The sequence below is a fragment of the Helianthus annuus genome, chromosome 16 (genome assembly GCF_002127325.2).
Source record: "Helianthus annuus cultivar XRQ/B chromosome 16, HanXRQr2.0-SUNRISE, whole genome shotgun sequence".
Lineage (NCBI taxonomy): Eukaryota > Viridiplantae > Streptophyta > Magnoliopsida > Asterales > Asteraceae > Helianthus > Helianthus annuus.
In genome coordinates, this window is record NC_035448.2 from 96,346,603 (window position 1) to 96,369,438 (window position 22,836).

General features: G+C 39.4%; 2 protein-coding genes across 2 annotated transcripts; one reads left to right on the forward strand and one right to left on the reverse strand.

Moving 5' to 3' along the window:
- The first annotated feature begins 1,083 nt into the window (after positions 1-1,083).
- Positions 1,084-17,708, forward strand: LOC110916195 (auxin-responsive protein IAA29-like). Its single transcript, XM_022160951.2, has 4 exons — positions 1,084-1,244; positions 2,040-2,127; positions 13,260-13,296; positions 17,433-17,708. The coding sequence occupies exons 1-4, from the start codon at positions 1,094-1,096 to the stop codon at positions 17,439-17,441; spliced, it is 285 nt and encodes a 94-aa protein (XP_022016643.1). The 5' UTR covers positions 1,084-1,093; the 3' UTR covers positions 17,442-17,708.
- Positions 17,709-19,992: 2,284 nt separating this feature from the next.
- Positions 19,993-21,207, reverse strand: LOC110917746. Its single transcript, XM_022162204.2, has one exon. It carries the CDS (start codon positions 21,087-21,089, stop codon positions 20,094-20,096), a length of 996 nt encoding a protein of 331 aa, XP_022017896.1. The 5' UTR covers positions 21,090-21,207; the 3' UTR covers positions 19,993-20,093.
- Between the last annotated feature and the right edge of the window lie 1,629 nt (positions 21,208-22,836).

A 22,836-nucleotide genomic window follows, 5' to 3' on the forward strand; every position in this document is an offset into this window, starting at 1 on the left:
TTTTACCAGGGTTGATACTTAGGAAAGACCGACTGGTTGAGTTTCGAAACATATAATCATTATCGGCGGTTCATTCATCATGAACATACTTAACTTCTCATAGGATCATAAACATGTGATTAGGCTGTTCTAATATAATGTAAATAACGTTTATGATGGAGATATATGCATCGCATACACATTTATTTATTTACATACTAGGTTATAACCTCGTGTATTACACGGGTTGAATAAATAAAAAAAACTAAATCTTTAATAAGGAAGATTTAACAATTATAAAACGATATTTTTGAGACGTTTTTCAGACGTCTGAACAATTTATGTCATGTTTGATCAAAACATGTGATGTTTGCCAAGCTTTTAAATAAAAGCATTTGAATCATCGATAAGAGAAACTGTGTCAATTTCTGATAAGTTTCAACAATTTCAGAAACATACGTGTAATAACCCAAATTTTATTTAAATAATAATGGTCTTATTTTATTAGTTCTGATAAAAAAATATTAAACTATCCATATTACGTTTGTAGCAATTAGATAAAGTTATAGCTACTCAATAATATTTAAAATATTTTTTTTTGGTAATTATCAAATTAGATAACTTTAAAATTTAAATTTCTAGATGTGACTTGAATTGTAAAGGGATGGTTGTAATTTTAGGATAAATTTGTTATTACAATAAACATAATTATTGTTTTCATTGCATTTTAAAACATTAAATGAATGGTTTGTTAAATTAAAAAGAAAGTGTTAATATTCACACATCCTTCCCCTCTATCTCTCTCTATATATACATAGATATATATAGAGAGAGATAGAGTAAAAAAGATGTGAGAATAAGACTTTAGGGGTGTGAAAATAAAAGGAGCCTAAAAAAATAAGTTAAGATGTTTATGAATTTATAATTCCCACGTATTAAGTTTTGTTTATTTTAATATTGTTTAGATTATTTTTGTTAGGAAAAAGAAATTGAAAAATAAGATGAGGAGGTACGAGATTGACACGTGTCAAAAAACGATTTTCATTTATTAGTATAGGAAGATAGACACACATACTGGAACACTCTTTTAAAATATCATGAAGAAGGTGAACATATGAATGTGATGAACAACAACAACAACAACTACAATGAATTGTTTGTGAAGGTGAAGATGGAAGGAGTTGGAATTGCAAGAAAGATTGATTTGAATGTTTTTCATTCCTTTGAAATGCTTACAACCGCATTAATTCACATGTTTAACAAATGTAAGTTGCTTCATCCGTTTTCATATTCACCTAATTTTGTACTTTCCATGCATTGGTATGTTGTAGGGTACAAAAAGATAAGGTATAGTCGTATGCTTTAACCAGATGTATGGAATGTGTGAAGGAGCTTGTGTGTAGATTAGATGTGGGTCAAAAGAGGTTATCATTGTGTATGATCCACTTGTTTGACTAGTTCGAGTTTGATAAGGTAGTACATTAGATGACCAAAAACATGGAATATGAAAAAAAGGTTGTAGGTTGTTTTGTATGTTTCCTATAATAAACATGTCGTGTTTCGGTTAATATGTTTAAATTGTTTAATGAATAGCAATATTTGGTTGGTATGCTGGTTTATTTATTTATCTACAAGTTTAATTTGCAACCCCTTTTATACATTTGCTACAACATGTTTTTAGCTTTGCAAACGTTAGATATCATGTTTAACCTGTTTATAACTTGATTACAATTTTTATATAACTCATTAAGCCAATTGATTTGTTTAGATAAAAACGATAACACACGAGGACATGTTTGGGTTACGTGGGTTTAAGTGTGTCTATGACTAATGGATTTGATTGATACATATGGGTTGTGCTCGAATTTATCAATTTTAACTCGTCTTCTTGACGTGATAAACAAAATATTAAAAAAATATTTCTTGCAATTGTGAGTTACATAGTTATTAGAAACTCGGTGAGTTTTATGGGTACATATCTAACTTTTGTTCTTAACATAAATATTGTTAGAAAATTTGAGCATTAACTGATTAATCTATTTTTATTATGGATGGTTTAGCTGTTGAAATTGAGGAAGGTGTAAGTTACAAGCTTATGTACCAACATAGAGACGGCCATTGGCATCTTGGAGGAGACCTACCATGGGAGTATGTAACCTTACCTTCTTACCTCTTTTTTATTGTGTCTATTGTATATAAAGTTGAATATACACATGTCTATATAGAGACATGAGGTTTGGCTTAAGTTTCTAAGGGCCTAAATGAGATTATAAAATTGAGGCTGTTTTAGTCAAAAAAAAAAAATTATTTGGATGAAGATATGACAATATATTCTTTGTTTACGATTACCAAAGGACACAATAACACATATTATAGTTGTTGATGCAACAAACACGAGACCAAGGATGGTAGCTGAGTGGGTTAGGCAAAAAGGCTGAAGGGTTCAGGCTTGCCTAACGCAGGTCGTGGGGTCCCCCCACGTTTGCAAAACGTGGAAGGAGGTTCACTAGTATGTAATTGCTGTTTGCTTAAAGTTCTTTCTCCGAGACGAGCTCGAATCCAGAAATGAGAGCAAACGGAATGTGTGTGGTGGATGTGACGAGGAGTAACTTGGAAGTGAGCAAGTACTCTATGAATGACCAGAGATGAAGGAATCTCTCCACCTCAGAATGTCTTTTTGGAGTGAATGAGCTGTCTTCTTATAGGGGAAGACATCTCCTCAAATGGTATGTACAAGACTAGTGGAACCTGTTTGCAATGGAGGGTTTCCCCTTTTGGGGTTGAAGGCTTTGGACCCCTGGGTAATAGCATGTATTGTGCAGACCTGCTCTGCTTTTGCGGGCGTGGGTTGGTGAAGCGAGCTTTCAGATATGATTGATTACTGTTGACTCCTCGCTTTTCCCACTTTACAGCTTTTCAACCGGTGAACCATTTAACCTTTTAAGCATTTGCATATCTAGTCACTTTATTTAGTCTTGGGCTACCCCCGTCATCAGCCCCCCAAGTCAGAGGTTTTTGGGTAGTATGCTCAAAGACTTCTGACTTTTATGCATGTGTTTTATTGCTTGAATGTTTCAAGGGTTCGTTGCTTGAAGGTTTGAAAGGCTGAAGGCAGTTAATATTTGAATTTGAATTTTAAATGATTGACAGTTGATTTGATTGATGTGTGTCAGTTGATAGGGTGGCGGTTTTGCAGAAGTTATTATTTACCTTTATTACCCCTATCATAGGTTCATATTTATTTTATACTTTGCGAATCCTTTCCATTTTACTCATAACTTCTCCAAGTTTCTTCCTTCTCTAAGGTTAGTTTTCTCTATATCTTTCACTCTTCGTTTTTTGTTTCTTCAAAAATGGGTGCTCTTAAGGATTTAGCAAAGTCATTTTCTCGGGTAACACAAGAGGAGGTAGATTTATTTTGTTTGGAATATGGCATTGATAAAAAATTTAATCCGACTGCCCCTGCTTGCGATGTTTCTGTTGATAAACCGATCCCTGGTTCGATTGCTTTGTACTGTCGTCATTTTCAATGGTCAAATCTTCGTTATCCCTTTTCTTTTTTCGTTTTGAACTTGCTGGAGTATTATCGGGTTTCTTTTGGGCAAGTTCATCCGAAGGGGATGGCTAGGGTTTTGCATTTCGAGGTTTTATGTCGTGCTCTTGGATATGACCCTTCTTTGTTGCTTTTTCGGCGATTTTTTCGTGTGGCTAAGAATGGTGACTGGTTCACCTTTGAGACATCAAAGGTTGATACTTGCCTTATTTCATCCATGGTTACAACACTTGGGTCCTGGAAGGATCGCTTTTTCTGGGTTTCCGAGTCTATTGTTCCTTTCAAAATGGTATGGAGGCATCCGGATGCTGTTCTTAATGATCCGGAGCCTTCTGAATCTGAGTTGAATGATGCCTTTCTTACAGCCATTCGGGGGTGCCCTTCGAGGGTTCGTCCCTTCCCCGAACATTTGTTAGTGCTTTTAGGGGTTAGTAATATTTGGGGGAAAGCCGATCGGGATCCGGTACTAATGAGAAATGGCATTGGTATGCATTTTCCCCTTTTGCCTTTTACTCATTTCGTTTTGCTTATGACTTATTTGCTTTTGTTTTGTTTTTATCAGTCATGTCTGCTTTGGATTTTATCAAGAGTGACGACACTTCTGATGTTGTGTTTGAGGATGCCCCGTCTGTTCTGGGTGAGAATGTTGTGGTTAGGAGTGCCGAGCAAAGGTTTGAGGGCACGGGCTATGCCAGTGTTGCCAATGTCAAGGGCTTTTCTAAGTCCAATGCTCCCAAGTCTTCAACTCGCCGATCTTCTCGTCGTTTGTTGAAAGGTGGTCCTCAATCCACCTCTACTGAACCAGTGGATTTGAGTGATGATATTGAAGTTTCGGAGGATCAAGTTGAAGCAGGTGTTGAGAAGGACAAGGAGTTGGTTGTTCGTGGTAAAAATGTTCAAAGCAAGAAGGTTGTTTCTACCCCTGTTCAGGAGTCTTCAAGCAGGGACATTGAAGGGTTGAATCCTGAAGGGACTTATGTGCCTGCTTGGTTAGTAAAAAATGATGACACCTTCAAGGATGCTGCTGTTTGTGAGGATGCTCTTAGTCATCTCGCTCCTCCTTCTGTGCACAAGACCATTGCTGAGATGGATGATGACTTAATGTTGTCTCGGATGGTTTTAAGCACTTGCAACCTTGCTGCTATGCTTCCTCAAGGTATTACTCGTTTTCGTCAAAGGATGCAAGAATATGAGGACTTCTCCAAGAAGAAGGATAAGATGAAATCCTCCCTAGCATCGATGAAAAAGGAGATAGCTGGTTTTGCTGAGAAGGAAGCAGCGTGGCGGAAGGAGGTTAGTGATTTGAAGAAAATGCATGATATTGAGATGGGTGATTTGAAGAAGAGTTTTGAAGCTAACTTGCTGAAGTTAAAAGCTGACCGGGAGGCCTTGGCTGTTCAGCAATAGGCCTTTCGTGAGGAGAAAGAAGGGTTGAAAGCTTCGGTTGGCCGTGTTACTGCTGACAATCAGTGGTTAATTGAACATGGTTTTCAGCAGGTTGTCACTTACCTTTTACATTCCAAGGAGTTCAATTCTGCCCTTGGTGATGTTTATACTAAGCTTCTTAACCTGGGGAAACACCAAGGCCTTGTTGCTGGTTACAAGCTTCATGAATCTGGACAACCCTTGGAGAAATCACCTATGTTTCGTCCCGAGGCTTCTGATATTTTCAAAGGCTCCGTTGAGCAGATGGAGAGGCTAACCTATCCTTATATTCATGAGGTTTCTTCTTGCTTTGGTAAGCCTTTATCTGTTTTACAGGATTTGAAACCTGAGGGACTGAATGAGAAGGTGTGTGCTGAGGTTTTGGGTTCCCTTTCAAAGAAGAGATCTTACTCTGGGGATAGTGATGATACCCTCTCAGGCCTGCCTGATGTTTCAAAAGATGCTGGTTTAGAGGCCTCCGCGGTTGGTGGTGATGATGGTGCTAAGGCCAAGAAGTCTAAGAAAGCCAAGAAGTCCAAAGCTGAAGGTTCCAAGCCTTCTGCCACCTGACGTTTATTCGTAGCTTTCTTAGCAAACACTTTATGTCTGTAATATTTTAAACAATATTAGGTTTCCAGGAACCCTTAAGGTTCCTGTTGGTGGTTTGTTAGGCCTATATGGTCACTTGAACAATAGTTTCTCTTGCAAGTTACTAGAACTTGCTTTAACTCTTGTCTGAAGGTCTTTTATGGCCTTCCTAGTTATGATATGATGGTTGTTATGTTACTTGTGTTATGTTTGTTTACTTGTTTTGCTTGGTTTGTTTGATGGGCTCTCAACCCTTCAAGCCTGTTGGTTAACTGTTTTTGGGTTGAAGCCTTCAACCTTTCGAGCTTGTTTTCTGTTGGCTTGAAACCTTGATAGTCTTTAGTTTGGTTTGCATGTTTTATTGATGGGTCTGCTTATTTTTCCTTTATCAATTGTCATTCTTCTTTAGCCTTGTCTTTGTTGGGTTTACTTTGTCTTTATGTTTTTTACACTTTAAAGGGTTCAGTGCTGCAGACACTTTGCCTTAGTGTTTATTAACAATAAGACGTAGTATCTATCCTTTTCATTATTTCTTTGTAATTTACTTGATTTCGTAAGCCTGTTTGTTGGTTATATTTCTAAGGCTTAAGGAACGATTGGTGTAGGCTGTTCAAAACCTGTCTATGAGACATTATTGCTTTTGCTTAATAGGTCTCATGGAGTTGTATTGATTTAGGAACTCACCCCTTATATAGGTTCTTCAACCCTTGAACCTATTGAGCGATATGGCCTGGGAGCTCATCCCCCTACATGGCCCTTGCCATGGAGTTTTTTGCTAGGTTCTCAACCTGATATTAGGATAGAAAGACAAGTTTGATAAGTCAACTTCATTTATTCAAGCAGTACCTGCTTTTTTACAAAAGGTTTTCGTTTTGATACAAACCAAACTTTTTGTCTAAACATAGAATTTTCTCAAGGTTTTTCCGTTCCAATGTCTTGGAAGCCTTTTGCCTTCTGAGTCTGCTAGCTTGTAGGATCCGCCCTTGTGTGCTTCGAGGATGGTATATGGACCTTCCCATTTTGGGCCCAGCTTCCCTTGATTTTCCTTTTTGCTAGCTTCGTTGTTTCTGAGGACTAGATCCCCTGGCTTGAATCGTTCATTCTTAACCTTCTTGTTGTAGTAGGCTTCCATCTTTTGTTTATATTTGGCTTCTTGTATTGCCGCTTGATCTCGGGCTTCCTCTAGGAGTTGTAAATTCAACATGGTCTCTTGTTGATTTACTTCGGGATCCATGTTGACAATTCGTTGGGTTACAACTCCTATTTCAGCAGGGATTACGGCCTCGGATCCAAATACTAAGCTGTAAGGTGTTTTCTGTGACTTGTTTTTTCTGTTGTTCTAATTGCCCATAAAACGCTAGGCAATTCTTCGAGCCAATTGCTTTCATACCTTCCCAATCTTGTTTTGATGCCTTCCACAATGCTTCTGTTGGTCCTTTCGACCTGGTCGTTTGACTGCGGGTAAGCCACTGAGCTAAAGATTTGGTTGATCCTGTATTCCTTGCACCAAAGGCTGAAAGGTTTCTCGGCAAATTGCTTTCCATTATCGGTGACAACTACCCCCGGCAACCCATAGCGGCAGATGATATTTTCCCAAACGAAATCTATGACTTGTTTTCCTGTGATCTTGGCAAGGGGTTTAACCTCCGGCCACTTGCTGAAGTAGTCGATTGCTACCAATAAGAACTTCACTCCCCCTTTGCTTAGAGGGAATGGCCCAACAATGTCCATTCCCCATTTATGGAATGGCCATGCCGAGGTTATTGGAACCAGGTCATGTTTGGGGCTTCTTGGAATTGGGGTATGAATTTGACAGGCATCACATTTCTTCAATTGTTCAACGGTGTCATGATGCATCGACGGTCAGAAGTATCCAAGGTTCATGAGCTTTGCAACCACCGACCTAGCTCCAAAATGAGCTCCACATATTCCTTCATGCACTTCCTTAATCAAATACTTGCTTTGTTCAGGACCCACACATCTTAGCAAGGGTGCAAGGTAACCTTTTTTGTAGAGGGTTTCTCCTTGCAACACATATTGTCTTGCTTTGATTTTAACCCTTTCGGCTTCTATTTGATCATTGGGTAGTTCATTATCTTGGAGGAATTTTTTGATGGGAGTCATCCAATTTGGATCTTCCTCGGTGACTACATCTTGCACTTCCAGTTCATCAATCGACGGGGCCTTCAACACTTCAACCAACACCTTTTTCGTGAGGTGGGCGAATGTGAGGGATGCCAATTTGCTCAAGGCATCGGCCTTTTTGTTTTGGGACCTTGGAATTTGTTTAATGCTGCATGTTTGGAAGGTGTTCATTAACTCCTTGGACTTTTCTTTGTACCTTCTCATGTTGGGCTCTTTGGCGACATAGCTGTCATTAACTTGGCTTGATACTAGTAATGAATCTGTGAACACTTCAAGCTTCTGGACTTTCATTTCTTTGGCCAGTCTTAGACCAGCAATCAATGCCTCGTATTCAGCCTCGTTATTGGTGGTCTGAAAATTAAAACGGAGAGCATATGTGAATTCTAGCCCTTCAGGGTTGATTAGAACTAAACCAGCTCCTGACCCTTCAACGCTTGAAGCCCCATCAGTGAATAATTTCCAGGCTTCAGGGTTGGAAGGTTCAGCGGTTGTGGTGTTTACTTCGTCAATTGTTTGGTTTGGGACTTCAACCAGGAAGTCTGCCAGGACCTGAGCTTTAATGGCTTTTCGTGGGACATAGGTGATGTTATGTTCACCTAGTTCCACTGCCCATTTTGCTAGCCTTCCCGAGTTCTCAGGTTTTTCAAGCACATTCTTGACAGGTTGATCAGTGACCACCTGTATAGGGTGTGCTTGGAAGTATCTCCTAAGCCTTCTGGCTGTTTGAACCAGGGCTAGGGCAAGTTTTTCGAGGGGAGGGTATTTGGTTTCAGCTAGTTTTAGAGTTTTGCTGAAAAAATAAATGGGTACCTGAGCCTTGTCTCTTTCAATGGTGAGAACTGCACTGATGGCTTCGTCGGCAATTGAAAGGTACACCGATATTACCTCCCCAGTTTCTGGTGCAGCAATATCTGGTAGGGAAGCTAAGTGCCGCTTCATTTGATTGAAAGCTTCTTCAGCTTCATCGGTCCATTTGAAATCCTTATTGTCTGAGCAGTTCTTGAGCGTTTTGTAGAAGGGTAGAGACCTTTCGGCCAATTTTGAGGTAAAACGCTTCAAGGCTGCAAGCTTCCCGTTTAAGCTTTCAACCTCCTTCTTGGTTCTTGTTGGTTTAGCTTCGAGGACAGCTTTTACTTTGTTAGGATTGGCCTTGATGCTTTGCTTTCCGACGATGTAACCCAAGAATTTTCCTTCCTTGAATCCAAACGAGCATTTCTCCGGATTGAGCTTCATGTTGACCTTCCTGAGGTTCTTGAAAGTTTCTTGGATATCGTCAAGCATTTGGTGTTCCGTCTTGCTCTTAATCACCAAGTCATCAACGTATGCCTCCATGTTTTTGCCAATTTGGCTTTCGAAGGCCTTGTCGACGAGTCGCTGATAGGTGGCACCTGCATTTTTGAGGCCAAAAGGCATCTTTTGATAACAAAAGATACCTTTGTCCGTGTGAAAAGCTGTCTTTTCTTCATCCTCCTTCTTCATGAGGATTTGGTGATAACTTTTGTATGCATCAAGAAAGCATTTAAACGAATATCCGTGAGGGAATCGACATTGAGATCAATTTCCGGCAGTGGGTAACAATCTTTGGGACAAGCTTTGTTAAGATCTTTAAAATCTATGCACATTCTCCAAGAGTTGTCGGGTTTCTTGACCATAACAGGGTTTGCAACCCATGATTGGTACTTGACTTCTCGGAGAATGCCGGCCGACACAAGCTTTTCAACCTCTTGGCAAGCTGCCAGGCTTCTCTCAGGTGCCAGGCTTCTTTTCTTTTGGACCACCGGTTTGACATCCGGTGGTATTCTTAACTCGTGCTCGGCAATATTTCGGGGGATCCCAGTCATATCTTCAGGACACCAAGCGAACACATCACTGTGATGTTTCAGCAGCTTTTCAAGGTATGAAAGAGTCTCCTGGGAAAGGTTTGGGTTGACCCTTATTCGTTGCTCAGGGTATTTAGGGTTTATGACCAACCCTTGCCTGTCTTTTTCACTGTTTGAACTTTCACCCTCAATCATGTAAGCTTCCTGAGAGGGTTGAAGGGTTGCTATCCCTCTTTCAGTAGGGAATTTGACTGTGCCATGGCCGACAGACACTGCCATGTAAAATGCACATTGTCCGGGCCTCCCTATGATTACGTCATAACTTGAGGGGATGTTGATAACCACAAAGGTTAAGGATCGGGTTCTTTCTTTCGATCCTTCGCTGAAACGAACATCAAGGGTTAGCTGCCCCAGAGGCTTCAGGGTTATATCGGCGATACCTTTTATGGAGGTTCCGGAAGGTTGAAGCCTTGAACGTTCTTCATTGCTTAGACGGTTGAAGAATTTCTCGAACATGATTTCAGTGGCTGCTCCCGTGTCTATGTATGCTTTACATGTTTGTAGTGTTCCCACGGTGGCTTCTACCACAAGGGGACTGGGAAGTGGGTCCTTCCTCATTGGGGGGAAGCAGACACACTGAAGCTCCCAGGCTTCCAACCGCTGCTTCTTATGAGGAACCTTTTCATCAGAATACACCATATTGACTTCCTTTCCCTTGCCTTCAGCCATCTTGTCTCGAACTCCTTTTACCAAATGGGCGAGCTCTCCTGACTTAACAGCCTCTTCAATTCTCTTTTTTAGTTGGAAGCAATCGTTGGTGTGATGTCCCTTTTCTTCATGGAACTCACAGAATTGCGTGGAGTTCTCATTTTTTCTACTTTTGGGGAGAGGCCTGGGAGGTCTAAAGTTTTGTTTGACTTCTTATATTGCCAGGATTTCTTGAGGGGTTTTGGTGAGGGGAGTGAAACTCATGCCTTTGTCTCTGCTTGAAGGGTTCCGACCTTCAGCCCTTCGAGAGTCTGAACCCTTTGGGCGCCTGTCATAGGAGTTGAAGTTTCCTCTCTTTCTGGCTGGACTACTGCTTCGCCAGCCAGACCCTCTTTTCCTTTGTTCCTTGATATCTACAGCTTCCTCTCCCCGAATGTGAGCTTCGGCCCTTTCAAGGGCTTCTTCCAAGGTTTTGGGCAGAGATTTGTTGAAATCTCGTGTGAGGTATTTAGAGGTTATGGCATTCATAAAGCCGGCCACTCTCATTTTCTCGTCAGCCCCTACATAGGTTAGTCCTTCTTTCTTGTATCGTTCAATGAATGCTCGAAGACTTTCATCATCACGTTGTTTTATCTGGAAGATTACTGTTGCATCCTTGACGTATCGCCTTTGTTGGGAGAAGTTTGCCAGAAAACCCCTGCTGAGATCGTCAAAGCTTCGAATGCTTTGAGCAGGTAGGTCGTTGAACCAGATTCTGGCGGATCCAACAAGAGTCTGCATGAACATTAGGCAACATTCAGCATTTGACCATTTTTCTATTCGAGCGGCACCAGTGAAGATCTGGAGGTGGTCCTCGGGATCTTCAGTCCCATCATACGTTCTGATGTGGGTTGGCATCTTGATTTTTGATTGGAAATCATAATCGGCTATCTGCCTTGAGAAGCATGAAAGGTTGCTTGGCTTATAGGGTTTAGCCAAGTCTTCTTCAGGCCTTGTATCCACATTGTGACTATTGCCATGATTCCCCTGAGTGGCTAACACTTGATTAATGAAGTGTTGCCATGGGAAGTTGGCCATCATCTGGGTCATCATATTGGGCATGAGTTGGAAGCCTTGAAGGCTTCCTGGACCAACCGAGCAGTTTATTGCAAGAGGGGTGCTAGTAGCAGCACTTCGTGCTAAAGGGAGCACGGACAGAGCCTGCTCCCACGTGGTTGTTAAAGAAGCTGGATAGCTTGTTACCGGGGACTGTAGGAGCTGGTCAAGTGTTAGCTCATGTCCCAGAGGAGCACCGCTAGTAATTGGTTGGGAAGAGAGGATAGGATGTACCGTAGGATTTGTCACAGTGGATAGATAAGGATGAGGGTTTGAAGGGTTGCTGGGACCAGCCTCACTTCTTGTGGCAAAAGGTGGTAGGGGTGGTCCGGGAGACAGCGTTGGCTTAGGTTCGTCATAGTCTAAACGAATCCTTATACCCTTTTCCCTTTCTTTACTCACATGTTGGTTAAGAAGTGACCTTAACTCGAGGAAATTATTAGCGACGCCCTCAGGGGTAAGTTCAACACGCGCCGGGGTGTCAGATACACCGACATTGGGAGATGGAGCCCCGGATCTGGATGGGGTTGGTGTGTTGTAGGTAAGGAACTCAGGTGTACTCCCCGGAGTCGAAAACGGTGTTGTTATAGTCGTATGAGCTTGGCCACCACCCGGGTAGAAGTGTTAGGGATCTGGTTCACTTCTCCCGGAGATCCACTTTCTGACATGGTGACTTTGAGTGAAGAGAGCTACACTACTAGGTCTTTTTGAGAAGAAATAGCGGCGTAGCCCCACGGTGGGCGCCAACTTGTTGATGCAACAAACACGAGACCAAGGATGGTAGCTGAGTGGGTTAGGCAAGAAGGCTGAAGGGTTCAGGCTTGCCTAACGCAGGTCGCGGGGTCCCCCCACGTTTGCAAAACGTGGAAGGAGGTTCACTAGTATGTAATTGCTGTTTGCTTAAAGTTCTTTCTCCGAGACGAGCTCAAATCCAGAAATGAGAGCAAACGGAATGTGTGTGGTGGATGTGACGAGGAGTAACTTGGAAGTGAGCAAGTACTCTATGAATGACCAGAGATGAAGGAATCTTTCCACCTCAGAATGTCTTTTTGGAGTGAATGAGCTGTCTTCTTATAGGGGAAGACATCTCCTCAAATGGTATGTACAAGACTAGTGGAACCTGTTTGCAATGGAGGGTTTCCCCTTTTGGGGTTGAAGGCTTTGGACCCCTGGGTAATAGCATGTATTGTGCAGACCTGCTCTGCTTTTGCGGGCGTGGGTTGGTGAAGCGAGCTTTCAGATGTGATTGATTACTGTTGACTCCTCGCTTTTCCCACTTTACAGCTTTTCAACCGGTGAACCATTTAACCTTTTAAGCATTTGCATATCTAGTCACTTTATTTAGTCTTGGGCTACCCCCGTCATCAAATATTGTTTAGATTATTTTTGTTAGGAAAAAGAAATTGAAAAATAAGATGAGGAGGTACGAGATTGACACGTGTAAAAAAACGATTTTCATTTATTAGTATAGGAAGATAGACACACATACTGGAACACTCTTTTAAAATATCATGAAGTTTTATAAATGGGTTGGAAAGTTGATGCAGTTCGGCTCTGGGAAGATGGCCGGCAAAAAGCCTTCAACTTTCTCTTTTGATTTTCCGAGTAAAGATGTGGGTTGAGATAAATTCAAATTTTGTATTTTTTTTTATTCTTTTTATTTACAACATATATTTAACTAATGGGTTGGAATAGTCCATATTAGTGGGATTTGCTAAAGCGGTGATTTTATTTTCAAAACGGGAATGAAGATATAAACAACAGATTTTAACAATGTACTATTTTTCAATGCCCTACAACAATATATGTGTTTTGGTTTGGTTATTATACATATTCTTAAAATCAATGGTTGGTGGCTGTCATATCACAGCCACCGCCATCTACCGCCATCTTCTGCATATATAAAATGTCTGTCATACAAGTTACTAAAGTTGCAACTTGCTTAGGTGGTTGGTATGTGTGAATTGCGGCGAGAGTGCACAGGTTCGATTCCCTTCATCCTTTCATTTTTTCTTTGCAATTGCAATACCAACATCCAGCCAAAAATATCACATTGGTGGGTCATTAGATATGTTTCATCAAAACCAATATATATTATTTAAGATACTACTTTTTATCATTATTTAACTAATGTTTTTTTACACCAATATTTGAAAGTTTCTTTATCTTTCAGAAAACTTTTTTCATTGCTAAATCAATGTTCTTTCATACAATAGAATCATTTAATTTTTTAAGTTAATTAATGAATAAACCAACGAACCAAACACGTGTTAGATTTCATTTTTGGTATATTACAGTTTTATTTTGTAGGTTTTTTCTTTCGGTTGGCACATCTAGCGATTGGTGGCACTGTATCGGTAACTTACCAGTCGTGTAACAAACTGAGCCAATATCGACTAAGTTCAAATTACTTTTACGACTTTAGACCACAACGTGCGACACATTAGCCAACTTTCTTTATCTATGCCTAACTACGTTAATGTCTAAATTACTTTTACGACCCTTCACTACAACGTTCGAGACACTCTTTTTTATCTATGTCTAATGAATTTAATGTCACGTGCACGCGCTACACATTAATGATATCATCGTGCAGGGTCGACGTTGCCGCCGTAACACGCCGCACAGGTCAAAATTCTAGTTATTTTTATAGTAAACACGATGGGTTTACTTTGAAGTAAACAACCTTTTTCAACTAAGTGTTGCTATAGCTTATATAAGAGTAAACTGCAATTTTACCCCCTGGAGTTTAAGCCAACTGGCACTCTGACCCCCTCCCTGGAAAATATTGAACCCCCCCCCCCCACCAACATTGTTGTTATGTCGCAAGATTATCCCCTGTTAACATTCAACGGTTGGTTGACTTGTAACACCCCAGTGTTTCGGAAGTCAAAGTCAAAGTCAAGATTGAAGTCAAAGGAGGAAAAGATTGCTAATTGCAATCTGTCTCTCCTCGCTCAATCCCTGTTTTGACTTCTTTGACTGTAGTTAGTCTATTATATGTTTTACGTTAGTGGTATTATGTGGAGTAATTAATTACAATCGCAGTAATTGAATGTTTATCGCTACGAATCACTTTACGACTGTGAATAATAGGAAGTAACAATGCGATAAAGTCAACTAAACGCTAATCGAAATAATCTAATCATCATCGCGCTCGCAAACTCGAATATCACAATTGTGGTGTTTATTATACGTGTGTGTGTGCCTTATGTGTTACTTGTGCATGTTTATTTATGTTATGAGTGGTAATCAATCGAATCGCAATCGAACTCAATCGGAATCGAATCGCAATCGCTAAACGAATACGAAATAAAGATGATTGTATGTTGATATAGTATGATAATTAGTGGAGAAGAGATAGTGCGAGAAATGAGTGGTTGGGATTAAAAGTAATTTGAATAGTAAACTCTATCGCATTCGCATCACTTGCAATCGAAATCGGAACAACAAAACTCGTCGCACCGAACACTCGAACCAGGCGACCGATCGATCAGCCAACCAGCCGATCGACCAGCCGTCCGATCGGACAGGCTGTCCGATCGAGCTGCCTGGCCGATTGGCCAGCCCTTTCCTCTTTTGGAACTCTATAAATACTCCTGTCACTTTCATTCTTTCTACTTTTGGAAACTCTCTGACCGAACAGCATGCTCTCCTCACCTTTTCTCAGATTTCTCTCGATTCCGGTAAGATCTCGTCCTAAATCTTGTACTTTCTTGATCTACACGCACTCCTACACCTTTCTATCTTTTGAATCTTAACTTTTAACTGTGAAATCACTAGATTTGAGGTGTTCTAGGATGATGTCATCATGGTGTTCTTGAAGAACTTCATGTTTTGGCCTCAATCCACCGAGAACAACTTAGATCTAACCGATTTCCACAAAAATAACAAAGATCTTTCATAGATCTAAACATATTCACAGTGAAAAAGGATTGAGAGAATGTTTTCTAACTTTCTTTCAACTCTTTTACACTCAATGCCCTCAAAACCGATAGAATCAGAACTTGTGCCGACTTACTACCCGATCAGTGGTCGTGTTAGCTCAAGATCCGGATCCTATCCACGAGGTTTACCGATATTGGGATAAACGTGAACCACCGTCTCGAACAGTTCACTAATCGGATTTGGGTGATTCCTGTCCGATCAGGTGAACCAAGTATTGACAAGGTTCCTGTTGTTTGACTTGTTATCAAAATGCCTCGATAAAATGACAAACAATCAAAAACGACCAAGTGTAGGACGAACGGAACGACCAGGACGGGGTGCTGTCCGAACGGACAGCCACCCGAACGGCTTGCACTACGGGACCCACATTTAACCAACCTCAACTGAAGTTTGAGTATTGAACGAATTGCTAACCGATCGGACTACCAACCGATCAGATTACTCTTCGGATCATGAGATACTTGGGCTTTAACACTTAATCGATTTTTCAACATGTTCAATGCACTAGGAATGCCACCCATCGAACTGCCGTCCGATCGAGTGACATCCTGCTGAGAACTTGTTCTCGCTGAAGTACCAGCCGAACGGGTTGCCGGCCGATCGAACGACCGTCCGATCGACCGACCTGAAAGGTAAAGATACTTCAATGTTTTCAAATGCTACAACAAAAACTTCAAAAGTCAAGCCATCATACACAAACACATTCTTCTCAAAGGAAGAAACAATTCACTCGAATGGCCATCCGATCGGACAGCCGTCCGAACGGATTGTCACCCACACGATCAGTTGTCCGATCGACCAGCTGACCGACCCATCGACACTTGTCTCCGTTTACGCGTCACTTATCGTTATGCTATCGAACTATTCAGGCTAACCCTACTCTCAAGCGCTCCCTTCAATCCATCAACCGCTGTGAGTATACTCGATCCCTTTTTGCTTTACGCACTTTTGGGTGTTACATACGTTACTTATACAAAATCACAATCGAACACACTACGCAATACTTTAAACGCTAACCGTTACCGCATGTTATACGTGACTTAATGAATGCGTGTTTGTTATGTTTACCCATGGAATACTGTCTACCTGCCTTAACGACGATAGTACTATAGTTTGGACTCAGCACCCGTTCACTTAGGGGTTGTTAAGGACAATTACTTACATGGATTACAGTGGTGATCATGTATTACGAACTGCCTTGGGCAGTCAACCCGCAGTCATTGGTATCGATAGGTTCATGTCGATAACTAACATGCTTCGTTTTCCTCTGTGTACGTGCTGGTTATGCGTAAACTATTTCGAACTCTATATGCTATTATCAAACTTGTATACTCGCCTTTACACTATGTGTATTGACTTTATTTTAACGTTTGTGACATGTGTTTAGGATGCTTATCTGCTAGGAAAGCGAGGCTAGAATAAGGCTCTAGAGGCCAACAAATAGTTGTATGTACAAATGAAATAAAGGGTCTCTGGAAGTAGATAAACAATTGGGCTATTTGAAAAATCTGAGTTGTCGGAATAGAACTATTTGCCTAGATTTTGTCTGTAATAATTTGTTTACCTTTTGAGACATGGTATGGGACATGTTATTTTAAATTGATTGGTAATGATAATTGTTATGGAAACTTCTGGACAATCTGTTTCGCTCAGTGCCATGCCCTGATGATTCCGCCATCGGTTGGGGTGTGACATGACAGTTATAGGTAAGGGTATTTTGGTCATTTCCACTCTACTTTTTTATCTTACACAATACACCACCCTATACATTTGAGACTCCTGACACTCTTACCCCCCACCTTCCCACACCGCTCCTCCACATCCTGTTCATCCTGCGATCTTCATCTCAAGCGATCTTCACAGCTCCGACGAAAGCGATCTTCTCCGGCGATCTTCATAGCTCCGACGAAAGCGATCTTCTCCGACAATCTTCACAGCTCCAACAAAAATGTCGCTAGTATGTTGGTTGATCCGATACCTGATCCGCCACACGTCAGGTACAATCGTCCATTGTTAGTTAATCAGGGTCGGATTTGTGTCAGTGTTAGTTAATCTCATGTTATAAACAGGGTTAGGGGTGGATTTGTGTCAGTGTTAGTTAATCTCATGTTATAAACAGGGTATCAAGCTCATCACTGTTAATTTTGTGTTGTTTGGTGTTTTTTTTACAGTTGACCTGATGATGAACCTATCAAGCACATCACTGGTGGTCCACCTGGTGGTCTCCATGTTTGGTAGGCCAGTCCTCAACTTCCATTATCCACCGGAGAATTGAGATGATGTTTACTCTAGTAGTTATGTAGGTTTTGTGTAATATGCAGGATAACTTAACTTAAAGTAGATGTTAATGTTGATGACTGATGATGATGTTTGATCAGCAGCAGCAGTGTTATCTAACACTCTTAATGATGTTAATGATGGTTATGATTAACATGCATTTTTGTCTACTTGTTTATATGAGTGTTAAATGATGATGATTGATGATCAGTTAGATGTGCATTTGAATTTGTAGCAGGATTTGAGTGTTAATGAGTGCATAAGTTAGGCTTAGTTATAATGTGCATTTGCATTTGCATCAGGTAGATTTGAGCAGCAGATTCATTAAATAGTTATAACATAATTATTTGGTTTTATTGTTTCACTTGTTATGAAAATCAACTAGAGGGTTTGATCTTAACTGGATTTGTATTTCACTTGTTATGAAAATCAACTAGAGGGCAATGTATCATGTATGTTCTTGATGTAACTGGATTTGTATTTCTAGATCTTAAAACAAACATTTGTAGATAAAATGTTAAATCTGTGAGATCTTTAAGGTTGCAACAGGTAGATTTGTTCAAGCTGTGAGATCTTTAAGGTTGCAGCTAGGGCTGTAAACAAACCAAACGAACACGAACAAGACCTTGTTCGTGTTTGTTCGTTAAGGAACAAGCTTGTTCATGAACTGTTCACGAACGCTTACCGAACGAGATTTCTTGTTCGTGTTCGTTCATTAAGGAAACGAACATGTTCGTGAACTGTTCACGAACACTTACCATATGCTAATGAACTCTAACAAATATTCATGAACATAAATGAACACAAACGACGTTTATGAACACAATATTCATTTTAGAATAAAATCTGCATTTTCATCACAAATTATGAAGAATCCACAAAAAATAAATGAACACTTAACATAATTATCCAAACACAGTTGGCGTGATTATCAAAAACATGATAGAGACAAAATTAAGAATTTTTCAAGCTTTAACACAAACTAAAATTGAAATAGTGAAATGAGGGATGTTAGTGAGAGGCATATAAGATATCTAGGGTTTCAAAATTTTAAAAACTAGAAATAATAAAACAAAATACAACATATAAAAACCTTTAAACGAACTAACACAAATAAATATTAACGAGCAAACAAAAATGAACTCATTACCGAACGCTCACGAACATAAACGAACACATTACCGAACATTCACGAACATAAACGAACGAACACAACCTCTGTTCATGTTCGTTCGTTTAACTTAACGAACGAAATTTCTTGTTCGTGTTCGTTCATTTACTAAACGAACGAACATAAACGAACTTCCCGCCGAACGGTTCACGAACTGTTCGCTGAACGTTCAATTCGTTTACAGCCCTAGTTGCAGCAGGTTAGGCATTTAGTTTGTGCAACAGATTCATTTTGAGCAGGTTAGATTCAATTTGTGCAGCAGATTCATTTTGAGCATGTTTGAGCAGGTTAAATGACCATTTGCAGCAGGTTAGGCATTTACCAAAGTCCATTTGCAGCAGGTTAGGCATTTAGTTTGTTTATGTGCATTATCAATTTCAATTACCAGGTTTTACACTTAGTTTCTGCATCCTTTGACTTTGGCTGGTCAAACCTTTTTGGCGGGAAGGGTTTTGGTTACTGCAGGGGGTAAGGAAGCAATGAAATACTTAAGACGGGGGGGTAATACTGTTTCTTATAACAAAGTATAGGGGGTAATAAGAAAGGACAATTTAGTCATTTAACAGTGGGAGCTAATACGTTTGCTTAGAACAAACCATAGAGGGTAATATGAAAGGGTAACATAGTCATTTCACATTCCATTTGACAGTTCTGTTAACTTATTTGACAGCAGGGGGTAATCTTGCGACATAACAACAATGTTGGGGGGGGGGGATTGCAATATTTTCCAGGGAGGAGGTCAAAGTGCCAATTGGCTTAAACCCCATGGGATAAAATTGCAGTTTACTCTAGATTTAATCAGATAAACGAAATACTTGGTTAGCAAGATTAACATATTTGAGAAGTTCAACCAATCGAATAGAGACTCCATTTAGGTAGCGATGTTTTGGGGGGAAAATCGTAATTTGACAGAAATAAAAAAAAAAAAAAAACAAAAACGATGGCGAAGTTGTAAATTTCAACTGAGGGGTCAAATAAAACCAATAATAAAAATATAAATTTAAACGGCGTAAAAACAAAACCAATAATAAAACTATAAATTTAAACCGGGTAAAATCGTAATTTAGCAAAAAAAAAAAAAAAAAAAAGAATTTTGTGGGTGCCATGTGGCCGCCACAGTCATCCAATCCCATCAAAATACTATTCCCGTCCACCGTTTTTGTTATTGTTGATAAATGATAAATGATAAATAATCACAAATAACTGTGTGTTGTAGATATGAGAGAACTGAATAAGTTGTAGTTGCTTTTTCAATTTTTGTTTTGATTACCTCAAAGAACAAGTTAATAGCGAATTCTCGAATGAATATGACGAGATTATATTATATTAAGTATAGTTCCACATACTGTTACAAAGAGAAAAGTAACCATACACTGTAATTCTACTATATGTCAAAACTTTCTAGTTGTACATCCTTGGATTTTAATGGCATGTAATCCCCAAGATACACCTCAAGATGATCGGCCAACAATGATTTATCAATGTTTTGGTGATGGAAAGATTTGCAGATGAAATAAATGATTGTTTGCACGATAAGGCTGAAAAGAATCAGTAACGAAAGCAACATGAAGAAAATAACCGCGTAAATCGATCTGATCATGAGTGAACCTTGTCCAAGGACGACATGCTTCTCAAATCCCACTTGAATACCAATAAAACATATGTTTAGAACAATATAAATAGCTACAGAAACATTCATCTTTCCTTTGATCAACTCCTTGCTCTTTAACATTGCTTGGATCCCATAATCTTCTTCTAATACTGAAACCACGCTAGCCAAGTGCCAGATAACACTAATGTATACCAAAATCACCAAATAAACAATGCCCAAAATGCCTAGACTAAAAATCCAAGTCGTCGTAAAACCAAGCGACATGGTACACAAGACCAAAACTATCAAAAATAGTAGATTGATCACGAAAACAATGATGAAATTCCAAACAAACGTGACCATCAACCGTTTCCAAACCTTTGGGACGACACTCATGACCGTCTTGAAACTCATGTGTTTCGATGTGTAGATGCATGCAATGCTATAAACTATAGCTGAGGTGGATATGAGGGAGAGAATGAGGAAAAATATGAAGTATATGACTTTAAACAAGAAAAAGTATGTCCATTCAGAAGAGATTAGATCGGATAGCGAATTGTACTCCTTGGTGTTCTTGGGGGTTTGATCAAGATCATATTCGTTACTTCGGATTTCGCCAAATAGGTATTCAGAGACTTCTATATGAGCCAAGAACACAAAGGAGAGGGGGAGGATGATTGCGAGAGTGATTTGGGTGAATATTTGTTTGTAAGTTGAGATGATTTTGAAGGTTTCTTTGAAGATGCCTAAAAAGCCAAGAAATTGCATTTGTTCTTGTTCTTGATCCATTTGATAGCTTCAAGAATTCTTCAATGGTGTTTGCCTTCAGAAACAATAACCCAATGGAATTATTCTTAGAGATGATCTAATATTATACCTCGGTAAGCTATTTAGTGAGGTTGGGGTGGGGGGCACGATAGGGGACCGGGTGAGTTGCAAGGATAAATTACATTATATTTATTTATTCATTTATTTATTTTTATTTTTATATTGAGCTACATGGAAGGCAACGTCAACCATTCCATCTGTTATCTATTATAGATGTTACAACTAGGGCTGCAAACGAACCAAACGTTCGACGAACAGTTCGTGAACCGTTCGGAGGGAAGTTCGTTTGTGTTTGTTCGTTTATTAAACAAACGAACACGAACAAGAAATTTCGTTCGTTTAGTTAAACGAACAAACATTAACAGAGGTCGTGTTCATTCGTTTATGTTCGTGAACGTTCGGTAACGTATCTGTTTGTGTTCGATAGTTAATTAGTGTTTTTAGATTTTATATCTATTTAAATATTTCAAAATTCCGACAAATTAAATATCTAATAAGTGTCAGTGTATTATATATTCTGTTCATGAAACGATTGTTTGTGTTCGTTTGTTTCCATTTGTGTTCATGAACATTAGTTTGTGCTAATTTGTGTTCGTCAACGTTCATTTTTGTTCGTTGCCTAAAATTAACAAACACAAACGAACACGAACAAGTTCATTTTCTTAACAAACGAACACGAACATAAAATCTCGTTCGTAAGTGTTCGTGAACGGTTTGCGAACACATATATTTCTTAACAAACGAACACGAACAAGGTCTTGTTCATGTTCGTTCGGTTCGTTTGCAGCCCTAGTTACAACTATTATAACATTGTATCTATTATAGATGTTATAACTATTATAACACTGTAAGTATTTTTATTTTAATACGATTTTTTTAACTCTCTCGCGTTTGTAAGACTTGAACCCATTATCGAAAAACTTAGTATCCTTTCAAAAAAAAATCTAAAAACTTAGTTGTTCTTAAAGTTTTTTTTGGGCCTTCACCAAATGAGTCACCAATCCCATTGATAATACTATAAGGTTTTTTTTTTTTTTTTTTTTTTTTTTTTTTTTTTTTTAACGGGATAATAATACAAGTATATAACTGATTTAATGTATTTTAAAAATATATATAATTATTTTTAAACAAGTTATGAGTTATGTAGCGTGCATATCGGACAAGTAGAAAAGAATCAAACCTTGTAATTAACGTTGACATTGTGCCGGCGAATTCAGGAAAAGAATCAAACCTTGTAATTAACGTTGACATTGTACCGGCCAATTCTTTAATTTTTACTAGTATTAAGCCCCTGCGTTGCAGCGGTTGTCGTAAAACTGTGTCAAGTAGTATCAATGCTATATCATTATCAGCGATCACCAACACCGGGAAACTCGTAAAAACAAAATAAATAAAAACGGAAAAAAAAAATAAAGCCGAGCGAAAAGCAGACGTAAAATCTTTGAAATTACGCACGCTTGTTGCAGAGAAATTAAATCGAAACGTAAAACATAGAAAAAATAACTAAGTTAATCCAGGACCCGTGCGTTGCGACGAACATGTTAAACGGAGAAAAATAGATGTGTTTTGACGGGCCAAACGGGAAAAATATACGAAAAATGCTGAACCCCAAACGCACGCTGCGGTGCGTTAACTCACAAAATTTAGAACGAAACGAAAAGCTTAGGAATGATGAAAAGTATGGTGGAACAAAATTGAAAATTAAAAA

Bases quoted from the DNA above. Each gene is read 5' to 3' on its own strand.
- LOC110916195 (XM_022160951.2), top strand. From the start codon at position 1,094: ATGAATGTGATGAACAACAACAACAACAACTACAATGAATTGTTTGTG. The intron at 1,245-2,039 runs GTAAGTTGCTTC...TGGATGGTTTAG, and splicing joins AATTCACATGTTTAACAAAT to CTGTTGAAATTGAGGAAGGT. The intron at 2,128-13,259 runs GTATGTAACCTT...CAACTTGCTTAG, and splicing joins GGAGGAGACCTACCATGGGA to GTGGTTGGTATGTGTGAATT.
- LOC110917746 (XM_022162204.2), bottom strand. From the start codon at position 21,089: ATGGATCAAGAACAAGAACAAATGCAATTTCTTGGCTTTTTAGGCATC.